The sequence below is a fragment of the Rhinolophus hipposideros genome, assembly GCF_964194185.1.
Source record: "Rhinolophus hipposideros genome assembly, chromosome: 2".
Lineage (NCBI taxonomy): Eukaryota > Metazoa > Chordata > Mammalia > Chiroptera > Rhinolophidae > Rhinolophus > Rhinolophus hipposideros.
The window spans coordinates 101,241,946-101,255,773 of record NC_138048.1 but is presented as its reverse complement, the minus strand read 5'-3'; the positions used below and the strand labels follow the sequence as shown (position 1 = coordinate 101,255,773).

Here is a 13,828-nt window from a genome sequence, read left to right as displayed (position 1 = left end):
AAATGGACTAAATATTCATTAATAGGTAACCAAAGAGTTAGATGCCACATTGCAAAAATTTGTTAGAAATTTAAACATTGAAAAAATGACTACCTAAAAAAACACAGTCACCAGAGGGTAAGGGGGCGGGGGGTGGGAGATGAGGGTAAGGGGGATCAAATATATGGTGATGGAAGGAGAACTGACTCTGGGTGGTGAACACACAATGGGATTTATAGATGATGTAATACAGAATTGTACACCTGAAATCTATGTAATTTCACTAACAATTGTCACCCCAATAAATTAAAAAAAAACACACAACACAGTCGTCTTAATAGCATTAATGTTTGCTAGTATTGATTATTCATTCTAATGTCACAAATCAATTTTAAGACAGATTTCAAAATCCCTTGTGGAAAGTCAGAAGAAAATTCAAAACTTTCTCCAGCATGGTACTGGAGAAAGAATAAGAAATTTGGAAATTGGTGTTAGATGATCTGGGTTTAAATCCATAAGCTGTAAACCCTGGGTGAAGAATATAACCTCTCTGGGTTTATTTTCTCATTCACAATTCTGAGACAGTATCTAGTGCATAGGACGATAATGGGGGGTGAATAAGATTCATCAGGTGTCTGACAAGTAGATGCTCAATAAATGTTCCTGAATCTTAAAAGTACAATCTTAATTAAGTGGAACAAAAATATCTGTATACCACAATTAACTGAAGTTTTTGCAGCAAACTTCCATGGTTAAGAATTATGCCTTAAAATCAGAAAGAACTCAGTTCAACTCTTAGTCCTGTCACTTAAGAGTTAATATTATCTTGAGCAAATCACTTAATGCCTCTGAGCTTCTTCCTCACCTATAACACAGAGATAATAAGAGTCATTTCATGGGGAAGAAGGTGAGCATTGAGTGAGTTAATGCACATAAATAAAGCACCTGGGACAGTGCTTTAGTGCTTTTCAGTTTATGGATTTTCTTTAAATCTTTTTTTTTTTTTTTAAAGGTAATGAATTACCGAACTATATCCAACATACTTTTCTCTCTGGAAAAAATGACTTGATTCACTTAGGAAAGATTTCTAATGAGTATTGAAACAAGAAAAGATGGAGTTGTCTTCATTTACATTCCCTTTTCAATCCAAGAGTTTTGACAGCTTACAAAGAGTCATCTAAGATTTTTCATCTTAGTGAAGCAAGGGAAAAAAAAAAAGGATAAAAGAAAATAAAAACATGAAAGATAATATGAAACCAAGATTGGCCAACACATAAGCAGTAAGGTCGTGTAAGCTTTGCCAAAATCGAGCCACATATTTGGTTAATAAAAACTGTCCACTAATCTGAATAACTCATTTCAGAAAAATTGATCTTAAATAACGTTTTACTAATAATCCACACAGACTCCATAAAATTATCTGGGATAGAATTTTAGAAAGGCCAATTGTGGCTCTAATCTTCATCTAAAAATTTTTATTAGTAAACTTTTGATGATTAACACAGAATATTTAATTTGCTTTTTTCCCTCACACCTAGAGTACTAGTTAATTAGTTTTAAACATTTACTACTATGTATTTATTATTCTCTTAAAAAAACATGCAAAGCCTTTCAAGGAAATGTCATGTCCTTGATTCTGTCATCGCTGTAACAAATAAATGATAAAACCTAATAACATTATCCAGAATCAAGAAAAATTTTGGCATTCTACAAAATAAAAGATAATAAATAAAGAACACAGCTAATTCATTTTCACATTTATGAGTTAATCAGATAATGTCTTGAACCAAACTGCCCATTTAAAAACAAGCAAACTTACCTAGCCACGTCAAATGATTGTGCCTTCTGTAATTTAGTGTTTAATTGTGACCCTGGACCAGACCTACTAAAAGAAGAACTCTTTGGCAATGTGGCTGCTGTAAAAATAAATAAATGTTGAATAATTTTAATCCTACAAAAATAAGACAATTACAAAAATTAAAATGTACAGTCATCAAGTCTGAGGCAGAAATTATTCCTCCTTCCTTACCATTCTGGACTCAAAAAGAGTTACTCCCTCCTGGCTTCCTGCCCTCTTGCCAAAAACACTGCTAGATTTATTTGTTCCTACTGAAAATCACCTTACTAAGTAGTAATGTTTACATCCATAAAATTTTACTTTTCATTAAGTATTTAGTATCATATTTTATAGGATCTGTCAACAGTAATAGAAGTAACAGCTTAAATATACAGATGGCATCTTCTTAACGGCACCAAAGGAGCTGAAGTATTAGTTCCAGATGTGAGAGCCAAGAAGTCACAGACTTGCAGTCTTGGCCAGATAACGTGACGCTAGGGAGGGTCAGCTTTTGTGTCTGATTCTCATTCAGGCTGGTTAGCTGTGTGTCACAAAACAAACTCTGAGCTGTGGCCACATTCCCTCATCCTTGCCTGTTGTTTCGCAACATCGGCCATTAGCCACCAAAGGAAACAAGATGGTGTGGGGACTCACTGGTATACTTGGAAAAACAAGAATTTTCTTGGCTGCCATCATGTCTGTAGTCATGGTCATATGTGAAAGATGAACTATACGTGACAAGAAAATCTTCACAAAGAGGTACATTTAGATTCTTTGGCTATAACTTAGAGACATATCCTGACAGATGTAATAAATCCAAGGGCTATGCACAAAAATAGTAATTCAAATGTAATGCCCAAACCCATAGTCATCACCACTGAATTTACTCAGATATATCCAACATACTTTTTAAAAAGATACTTTCCATATTGATATGGATTCAGTAAGATTTGTTAGACTAAAGCCATCAACATTTACAATTTATGCTTTATTTTAATTAATGGGAAAAAGACTGAGTAAAGTCTCAAGATGAAATGAACTAAATCAAGAACTTTTTAATCCTTTTCTTCAATTAAGCAAGTATGTAATGCTACGATCTTAATATATTTAGTCATTTAATAGACTTCCTTCCCCTGTCACTCCATTTCAACAACAACAAAACAAAAAAGCAATGTTCTCCCGGCCCCCACAACCACATTAATTCTTCTCTGAAGGGATTGGCTTGTTCATTAGCAAGTCGTAGCAGCTAAAGAAAAACAGTAAATGATACGTGGAAGTACAAAACGTTAGAATACTATGTAAACTTCGGTTGCTTTGGTCAAGCCCTTGAAAGGACATTATGCTCTTGGTTTTAGCTGTTGAGTTCACCTTGGTCCACTGTGGTACCCAGAGTCCCATAATTCCATTCTCCTTTCCTTCTCTCTAATCTAGCACATCCTTCATTTAATGTGTTGAAAAAATGAGAAATTAAATGAAAAAAAATGAAGCTATTTTCCTCTGGAATAAAATACCACTTAAATATAACCAGAAAGTTAAGACAGAAGATTTAACAAGAATGAAGCGTAAAATACAAGTTGTAGAAATTCAGTCTATGGGTTCATCAGGCCACATACCAGGATGAGCAAATGCAGGCAGAGGTTGTATAACAGCGGGAGCCCCGTTAGCCAGGGGAGGCACTGCTGCTGGAGGAACAGAAGACACTAGGGGTGGAGACATTCCGACAACTGGAATGGGTCCCATTGGCACTGGAGCAACAGCTGTGAGGGGTGGCATGCTGGCAATACCTCCTATACCTACAAAGAAAGAATTCCCAATAACATTCACAAGGAATCACATTTCAACATTCAGTGAAAATGAATCCAAGACCGCCTGAAGAAGAAAAGCACTTCTCAATTTTAATATATTCCCATGTATGATATGAATTCAGATTAATCATTTTAAAGAGTACCAAAAATCACGTCCAGGATCAATCAACAGGGCTCAGGATCCAACCTGAAAAAGGAGCTACCGGCCAAAGTTAAGGATCGATAATAATAACAGCAATGGACTGAAAGCCACCAAAGAGAATCAAATTCACAATTCATAATACCATTTGAAAACAAACAAATTAAATATCCTAATTGGTCACCACAGGCAATCAACATATTTTGAAAATTAGTAAATAAAGGGGGAAAATAAACATTTATCCTGCCTTTCCTTTATACACTGAACCTCAGAGTAACCGAACATTTGATGAGGAAGTTTCTCTTTATAGAAGTATTTCAACCAAAAAAATGAAGAAATGATACAACGAAAATAAATGTTTCCTTCCTTTTTTGTTTCTCTGTCTCAACTCGTGATGTTGTGATATAATAGGAAATACATATCTGGTCTTCGTCCCCCGTTCCTGGCAGAGCTCCTAAAACCCTTGTAATTTCCTGACTGATGGGAACATCTGTTATATTTGGTCTTGGTCCCTAGTTCCTGACACAAGAGCTTCTGAGACCCTTGGAATTTCTGGAGTGATCTCTGTTTGTATTCGAATGAGGTGACTGGTGGCTGGGGGTCCGTAAGTAGCTGCAAGATGGGAGCTGGTAACAGGAAAGACCAAGTCATGATAAAAGGGTTGGAAAGTGGATTTCCCGAGGAATGATTTCAGGACTGAAAAGTCCCACCCTACCCCACCCCTACCTCCACACCTCAGGGAAGGGTAGAGGGGCTGGAGATTGAGGTTATCAATGGCTAATGATTTAATTAATCATCCCTACATAATGAAAACTCCATGAAAAACTCCTACACTACAGGGTTGGGAGCTTCCAGTCTGGTGAACACACCCACATGTTGGGAGAGTGGCGAACCCCAACTTCACAGGGACAGAAACTCCTGCACTCAGGACCCTCTGGACCCCACCCTAGATCCTTCTTCATTGGGCTGTTCATCTGTATCCTTTATAACAAATTGGTGAATGAAACTGTTTCCCCGAGTTTTATGAGCTGTTCTAGCAAATTATATAGAATGGGAGAAAAGGGTTTGTGGGAACCTCCGACTTTGTAGTCAAGTTGGACAAAAGCGTGGGTACCATGGGGACCCATTACTTGTGACTCAAGTCTGAAAAGAGTTCAATCTTGTGGGACTGAGCCCTTAAAGCTGTGGAATCTGATGCTCACTCTGGGTAGTTAGTGTTGGAATTGAATTTAATTATAAGATACTAAGTTAACGTCTGGAGAGTTGGAAAAACAGCTGATGTGGTTTTTCTGGATACAAAATTCTTGGCTCCTTCCTTCCTTAAGAATCCTAAAAGGTGTTACTCCATTTTCTTTGGGCATATAAAGCACTGCTGTAAAAAAGCCTAAAGGTATTCTAATCTCCTCTCCCTTGTATGTCACGTGCCTTCTTTTTCTACATGCCCAGATAATTTTTTGTTTTCCCAGGATATTTCTAAGGGTTGGTCTCTTCCAGTTGATGTTCTCAGGTATATGACACACTCTTTCAAATATACTTTCAGAACTTTTATTTCAAGAAAGTTGTCTTGAGCTAGTTTTTAACATGTGTTCTATTCCCTTACTTTGGTTTTCTTGTTCAGGGACTCCAGTTAACCATACATTCAATTTTCTTTGCCTTCAATATTTGTCAATTTTTCTCAAATCCTTAAGTTTTTTTCATTTCCTTTTATTTTTGAAATCTTCCTCTTTTTACCTCTATTTCTTTTCAGACACTATCTCTTGTGTTGCTTGTAATTTAGTCTTCATTTCTGAAATGATGTTTTCTTTTATTTCTCACTCTTGCCTGAGTTCTGTCACTTTATTTCTGAAGTTTCAAAATTCTGATTTATGTTGGTCTTTCATGACAGGTATCCTTCTCTTAGCATCTTTTAGCTCGTTTTGAAATAGGCTACTGGTGTGCTGTCGCTGTGCACAGGGTGTTATTTGGCTCTTTATTCTCTTTTTTCTAATAATAGCTCAAAGTGGGACCCGACCTTGCCGGATACTGCCTGTTGCTCATTCGTACGAGTGCCTTGCTTCCTGGGATTTCCAGTTTCCGTTCTTCTCCTCCTCCAGTTTTGTGAATTCATAGGAACCAGACTGCTCCAGATCTTTCAGGCTTTCTTATCCCTGGCACAATCATTGTAATTACTCTCTAACACTATAATTTTCCCACTTTAAGTGACCTGCTCAGCTATTACGTAGCCACTGCAAAGATTACATCCTTTTACCTTTTCTGAATTTTTCTATTTATTTCTAAATAAATATATCTACCTGATGTTGTGTTTTAAGAGCCATCCTTCTTGACAATGCTAATTTCTTGAAAATTTCGCATCTCTCCTCAATCATTGAGTTTTCCCTTTCCATTCTAAAACTGTGGGAGCACTTCCCATCCTAAACACACTGTTCTTTAGCTGGCATACTCCACTCCTCCAGCTTCGTCTCCCCTTTGGAGTTAAAGGCCTCTTCCAAGCCTCCAATCAGGCTTTTGTCCCTACAACTCCAATAAAACTGCTTGTCAAGGTCATCCACAAACTCAACTCAGGAAATCCAATCACTTTTCTGTCCTATTCTGACTCAGTGTCTCAGAAGGAAGTCAAACAATGGAGCACTCCTCCTTCTTGAATCACTTTTCTTGGCTTCCAGGACACCAACCAACAACTTTTAAATATCACAGCACGCCAAGGTTTGGATCTAAGTCTTCTGCCCATGCTAGCTACACTTTCTCTAAGGTATCTTACCCAGTCCCAGGGCTTGCAATGCCATCCACACTGAGAACCAGAGCTGATGGATCTCTCCTCTGAGTCCCAGACACATGGATTGATCTGCCTCCTCATTATCTCAACTTGGAAATCTACTAGGCCCCTCAACTTACCATGGCCAAAGCTTCATTTACTTTTCCTTCAAAATATAATGAATTTAATCCTATGCTATCTTCCATTTTGGTTTTTGCCACCCAGATCTAAATCACCATTATCTCTTGCCCACGGCAAAGGGCTCCTTACCAAGTTCCCAGATTCTACTCTGGTCCCCCAGCAATCCAGTCTTCAGATAACACAGATTATTTTTTCTAAGTATCTAGCAACCATGTCACTCCCCTCACTTAAAAGCTCTCTGCAGCTTTCAAACGCACTCAGAAAAAGAAATTCCAACCCCTTAGTGGCTTTATCAGGCCCTAAACCATGTGGCCCCTGCCTTACCTCGTTGGCCTGCCAATACTTCAGTTTTTGCCTTTAGACATTTGAGATTGCTGTTCCTTTTGCCTGGAGGTCTTCTCCCCTAGATATTTACATGGCTTTTATCTCTAAGTCAGTTCAAAAGTCATCTCCTCAGGGAATTCTTCCCTGACAACTTGGTCTCATTGGTCTTTTTCTATCTTATTACCTTATTTATTTATCTATTTGCTTGTTTCCCCCAACTTGACAAGAAGCTTCACAACAGCAGGAGCCATGATATCTTGCTCACCAGCGTGTTCCCAGCAATTAGGACACACATTAGGGTCTTAAAAATACTGGTATACTCCAATAAAACCATAGATTTCTGGTCAAAATGATTTTTTAAAAATCAAATGAAAGAAAAATGAACTTCCCTTGAAATAGTTGGATGCAGAATAAAAGAAGAACTATGCTGTGCACAAATGCACTGAAAGAAGGTACCAGGCATACTCATAGCACTTGCTGAAATACAGCTCGGTACCCTAAGTCACAATATCACTGTACCTCATTTTCCTCTTCTTAACATAGGGAAGTTGAAGAAAATGCTTGCTCATCTCCTAGCCGGCTTTAATAGCACGGGGTGTTAACATTTGCATGAATACATGTAGACAACAAATCCCAGAAGAGTGACGCCCCATGTCACCTGATGGTTTGGTGATAATGAAGTGGGGGGAGAGAGAAGGTATATAATAAGGAACCTGAGAGTTTTTAGGAAAACTAGGTGTTTGCATAAACTCTCCCTCCCATTTTTGAAATTTGGTCTTAAGCAAACTGTTCAACTTCTTGGAATCTTAGTTCCCTCATTTATATAACAGAGCTCAGCATTTCTGCATAGTTTCAGGGTGACTAAATAAAATACTGTATGTGAAGGCACACCATGTAAGGGCTAGGAAATGCCTGGTCAGATAATTTTTAATACTAATTAGAAAATGATAATAGTAACAAATTCTTTTGTTCCCAAGTAGCCAGAAGTGTAAGAAAAACATTACCCTGGGATGAGCTGAGATGTAGAAATAGAAATACTAAGAAAGGCCAGAATACACTTGGGCAAAATGGATCAGGACCATGTACTTCTAACTTCTCTTCTGTTCTGATATTTCCTCATGATTTGGCCTCTTGAAAATAGTTTACTGAGAATGTTGATGTGCTGAGAACGAGGTGAAAGGCAGTGGAGGAGCCTAGGGGAAGAGCTAAAGCCTGACTGGCAGGGTGTCAGATCAGAAATCCCAGGTTCCGACAGAGGTGGTGCCATGTTCCTTAAGTGGCTGGAAAACCCTCTGGGCGGTGAGGCCATCACCTCCTGAAAATAAATCAGCAATATCTCTCGAGTTGAAATTCCTATAGCAGAATGGAATAAGAGAAGGCATATTAAATGTTAGAGGAAGAATAACTGACACCCGGGTTTGAGAGAAAAAGAGGAAATGGGATGCCTCTGGTTATCTGACCCTCTCTCTACTCTGAGGTTTCTTCTTGCAGCACCGGAAGGGAAGCCAAAATAAAACCAAACACACCCTTTAGCTGTTTTAACACATGGATCCTGACCAAACGTTGGCAACAGGGACCTTCAGAGAGTCAGAACAACTTCCATTTAAAATTTAAAAAAAAAAATTTTTTTTTAATTTAATTACCAATGGACTACCTTTTCTGAATATTTTCTGTATATTTCTAAATAAATACATTCGCTGTGTTTTGGAAGCCATCTCTTTTGACTAGCCATCTCTCTTGAAAATATCCCATCTCTCCACAATCAGAGTTTGCCCCCTCTAGTCTAAAAATGTGGGAGGAAAATGGGGTACGGTGATACTGTGACTTGCCTCAGGGTACCCAACTGAATTCCAGCAAGTACTGTGCACATGCCTGGTACCTCCTTCCTTCAGTGTGTCTGTCTGCACACAGTGTAAGTCTTCTTTTCCTCTGGACTTGGGTTAACCGAGGGTTAAGCACTGAGAACACACGATGGACAAGGGCCCGACCACTGGAGCCTACTGGCCTGCTCACTTCCGCTCTTCCCAGCCTTTGCCCATACGACTTTATAAGTGTTTCCTTCTTTTGAATCACTATCCTACTTGCCTAACCCAAACCCTGCACCCTTCCCTTATAAAAACCAGTTTTACGGCTAAACCTCACCAAAAGAAAAGGACATGCATAGTTCGCTCGTTTTCAACAGTAAATCTATTAAGTAAAACCACACTGTTCATTTATCTCAGCTTATCATTAACTGTACCAGAGACAACCTGAACTACTATTGACTGCCCCCCTCCCAAATCGACATCACTCTATCACCTGTCATCAGATACATCAGAAGGAAGAGAGGGAAAGAAACTCTATCCACAATTTCCCTGTTTTGTTTAAACTGTCTAAGGGCTTTCCCATGAATCAGAAGTTACATCTGATTACTGTAATCTTTAAATCAACCTAAAGAATCAAAGTTTAGGGTGAGAACAGAGAAGTCAGAACGGTTGGTGATCTTAGTCAACTAATTACTGATTAATTTTTAAGCAAACTATCTGGCTAAAAGATCGTTTTTTATGGAATTATGTTTTTAATTGAGATAACAAGGTTTATTTTCTCCTGCCTCATTTTGTTCTAAGAATTTAAATGTGGCCATTTGTCGCAGTACTGTAAATTTAAACATAGATTTTTGAGATACCATAATCCAAAGCAGTTGTTTATACACAAGGAGAAACAAAGATATTATGAAAACAGAAAACCAAAAGGAAGGATGTGACAATGTGAAAGTCAAGAATCAAGTAAGAGCAAGAAAAAACCAGAAGATGCTGCAGCAGACCGCCAGTTTGTTCCTTTCCCGCTGAGAATCTGCCTCGCCCCTCACCCCCATCCTCCAACCCCCACCCCGCCCCACCCCACCCCCATAAGCCTTCATTTGGACCACTTTCATCCTGGGATAAGAATGTGAATATATTCCTTCTCCTCCTGCACTATTTTCCTGCCCATTGCCATTATTTTCCAGTCAGAATTATCCCCTAGAATTTCTCCAATGCTAGAAACTGAGAAGAGGGAAAAAAGGGAAACATTTACTTTTAAAATATACAATGAAATATAGGAATCAATTGCTTTTCAAACTTACCAAACGCTGGTGCACTGGAAATAGCAACTGGTTGCTGTTTCATGACAGGGGGGAGCGCAGAGGGGAGTTGATATCCTTGCAGCTTCAGTTTGATAAGTTTCATAGCTATGGAAAACTCCACTTGATCCATTCTTCCATCATTATTCATATCGGCCAGTGCCCTGCAAACCAACAGCAAGGGCTTAAAACGACGATGAAAGAACGTTTCCCAAACTACCACTCCCACCCACACAAAAACAAAATAATCAGCTCCCTTCATCCTGGGGAGAAGAAACAAAGCAAACCAAAACTAAATTTATTTACCAAGCTATCGAGAGTAACCTGGAAATACTGACAAGATTTTATATAAATATAAAATGCTTTTTATTGTGTTATTCTTATATGATACATGAGGTAATGTCAGTCCGAATCTCAGGATATGTACTTTGGATATCAGATAGAGTTTCTTTATGGAGTGACGAAAATGTTCTACACTTGGATGGGATAATGGTTGCACAACTCTGTGAAGAGACTAAAAAACAATGAATTATACACTTTCAAAGGATGAATTTTATTATGTGAAGTATGTGAAAATAAAGGTGTCAGCAAAAAAAGTATTTAGGAACAGAGAGTTTATTTCTAGAGTTTCTTTGACTAGATTGCACCAACTCCTCTGTGGGACTCTACAAACCTCACCATGGGGACATGACACGCTATGCTCATATCATTCTACTATACAATTAAAGCTGTGAAAATTAATTAAATGAGCTTACAAGTGTGTTTATGATTTGAAAATGGTGCTCAAACAGAAATGGTCAAGTGTAACTTGCAATGAGCTTTTACGTAAAGTAGGTTCTCTCAGAGAAGAGTAAGCAGGAGAAAAGGGTTTGTCCTGGCAACTGGAAACTGCGATCCAAACGAAAACTGTGCATATGCATGACTTAACCTCTTCTGTGTGAAGAATGTTCATTCAGATTTTGTTTCTTTTAGTCTAGATATTAAAAGAGCGAGAATTTATTTTTTTAAGCCAATCTTAAGAACAATTTTATTTGAAACATCAAATGGTAAGACCAGCTACTCCAACTAAATGGCCACGACTAGCAAACTTTTCAAGAAGCCACATCCAGGGAGTATCCAAAAAAAAAATTAAGTTTCATGGAAAATAATCCTGTAATAATTAATAAGCTATAATAATGTTGCTGGAGTTAACTCAAAGAGAGAAAACACGAAACACAATAAAAAGCATGAACTTTAACAACAATTAAAAATCTCTAATAATGTTAAAAATTGCCCAAGTCTACACTATTCTTTTGGAAAACAAGAAAAGGTCATAAAGAGGGAAACGGAACCCCACAGCTACGGAACCTCCTTTTTGCCTCAGACAGACCCACCCCCGGCCCCTGCAGTCAATGATCCCCTTCAGCAAACCACAGGAGTGGAATCGGAATTTCACTCACTACCAGTGAGCCTGGGCACTGCTTTCCATATGTTGCTGGGCATTTGGAGTCATACATGAATTGCTCATTCACAGCCTTTGCCAAGTTTTCTGCTAGATTGCATGTCTTTTCCTAGTCAGTTTATAAGAACTCATTGTGTATTACATATTAACTGTTTATCTGTCAATTGTTGAAAGATGTTTTAAAATTTATTATTTGTCTTTCGTTTTGTGTACAGTATCTTTATTGAAAGAAATTCTAAGTTTTTACATATAAAGATTTATTTTATCACAGTTTGTACCTTTTCAGTCCTTTATTTTCTAAGATTATTTTATTACATTTCAATCTCTAAACCAATGGCAATTGTATGTGTATATGTGATATGTTATCCCTGGGCTCCACCTTATTTCTTCCAGATGGATACCTAACTTTCCCAGCAACATTTATTAATTGATCTTCTCATTGAACTAAAACATATTTTTGTTGTTTATTAAATGTTCATATGAAGTGAGACCTATTTCTGGATTATCTATTCTGAGTGAACAATTCCATCAATATGACAATGATCTCATCATACTCGCTCTAGGGTACATTCTGATAGTTGGCAAGGCTTTCTTTTTTCCCTTTTATTAAACTTTGTTGGGCTACTCACAGATGTTTCTTTTTCCCTATGAACTATAAGATCATTTATCCATTCTACAAAAAACCCTATTGGGATCCAAGCTGAACCTGAATTAGATATATTCCTTTTTAGAAAAACGACTCATTTATGATAGTCTGTCCACCAAAAAAAAATACTATGTCCAGTTCTACTAACATTTCCTTCAATAAGATTATATCATCTTCTTCAAATAAGTAATTACTTTTCTTAGGAATTTTATCTTTTTTGTTACTATTTTAAATGGAACATTTCCCCCATTTCCATATTTAGGTGTTTTGTTTCAAGCACAGAAAAAAAATTTGCTGTTAAAGATCATTTATGCTCAGCTATCCCACCAACATTCTATGAATCTTATTAATTTTTTTAAACTAAAATAAAATCTCTTGGGTTTGGTAAGTATAAAAATCACACAACTAGGAAAAAAGTTAAACTTTCTCTTCCAATATTTATACCATTCCTCTCTGTTTTATTGATCTTATTACCTCTAAGACCAATAAAGAATAGGAATGGTATTAAATGTGTGAGCGTCCCCGCTTAGCTATGAGTTTAAATGAAATGGCTGTAGTGTTTCATTGTTTAGAAAAATATTTGTTAGTGATTTTTACAAGTAGTCTGGCATACTTAGGCAGTTCCCTTTTCCACTTATTAGAAATGGTTTCATTTTTTATCAAATGCCTAATCAGTATCTGATCTGATCATACCTTCTCTTTTTCTTTTTATCTGCCAACATAATAAGGCTTATCAAATGCCTACTCAGCATCTGCTGATCAGATCACACCTTTTTTTCCCTTTTTATCTGCTAATATAATAATGCTGAGAGAATTTCTTGATTCTGAACCAACCTTGCACCCCTGGCATAAATGCAAGTTGGTCATAGTCTTCATACATTCTGGAATTCTACTTGTTAAGATTTTTTTTTGATTTTTTGCCTCTATATTCATAATTGAGACTGGTCTCTGGTTGCTTTATTTCTGTCCTATCTTTCAGATTTTATAAAGGAAGTTAAATAAAATGAAATGGTGAACTTTTCTTTCTTTTGCTATTTGTAAAAAAATAATTCAGCTATTTCAAATGGTTTTCAGGAAAAAAAATAAAAGTTTCCATCAATCAATGTCAGTCTGCACACTTTAAAAAAAACAAACGGGTAGATAAGAGTCCCATGCCCTATTCCCCCAACCACTGCCCCCAAAAATGTGTTTTCTAATGAGAAACAAAAATATCCAATGTGGAATAATGAGTGGGTTAGGGGAGAAAAGACTTTCTAATAATGGTTTAATTAGAAAAAATTAGTTTCTAAGAAACTGTCCACTGAAGTGCCTGAAGGGGAGAGGAGAGGAAACATGGAATCCCAGGTTCTAGGTACCTGACTATAAGCCCCGCACCACATCCCCAAAATGTTGCTTGAGGATTTTGTGTGATCTTGCCTAACAAAATATAACTGTTGGGGGGTGGGGTGCAGTGGCAGGATGGCTCAGGTGGTTAGAGCATGAGCTCTGGACAACAGGGTTGCCGGTTCGATTCCCAGATGGGCTGGTGAACTGCATCCTCCACAACTAGACTGAAGACCAAGAACTGCTGCCAAGCTGCCAGAAGGGCAGCTGGATGGCTCAGTTGGTTAGAGGGTGAGCTCTCAACAACAGGGTTGCCAGTTCAATTTCCACATGGGATAGTG

General features: G+C 37.6%; 1 protein-coding gene across 12 annotated transcripts in view; it reads right to left on the bottom strand.

The window, feature by feature from the left end:
* The window catches only part of ITSN1 (intersectin 1), a 179,492-nt gene that overhangs the window by 108,562 nt on the left and 57,102 nt on the right, over window positions 1-13,828 (bottom strand). For all 12 annotated transcript variants that reach the window (XM_081070736.1, XM_081070740.1, XM_081070743.1 and 9 more), the window contains 3 exons: window positions 10,081-10,241; window positions 3,430-3,609; window positions 1,799-1,895 (listed from right to left, as the gene is read on the bottom strand). In XM_081070736.1, the coding sequence (XP_080926862.1) occupies window positions 1,799-1,895; window positions 3,430-3,609; window positions 10,081-10,241 (438 nt within the window). The remainder of the gene's footprint in view (window positions 1-1,798; window positions 1,896-3,429; window positions 3,610-10,080; window positions 10,242-13,828) is intronic.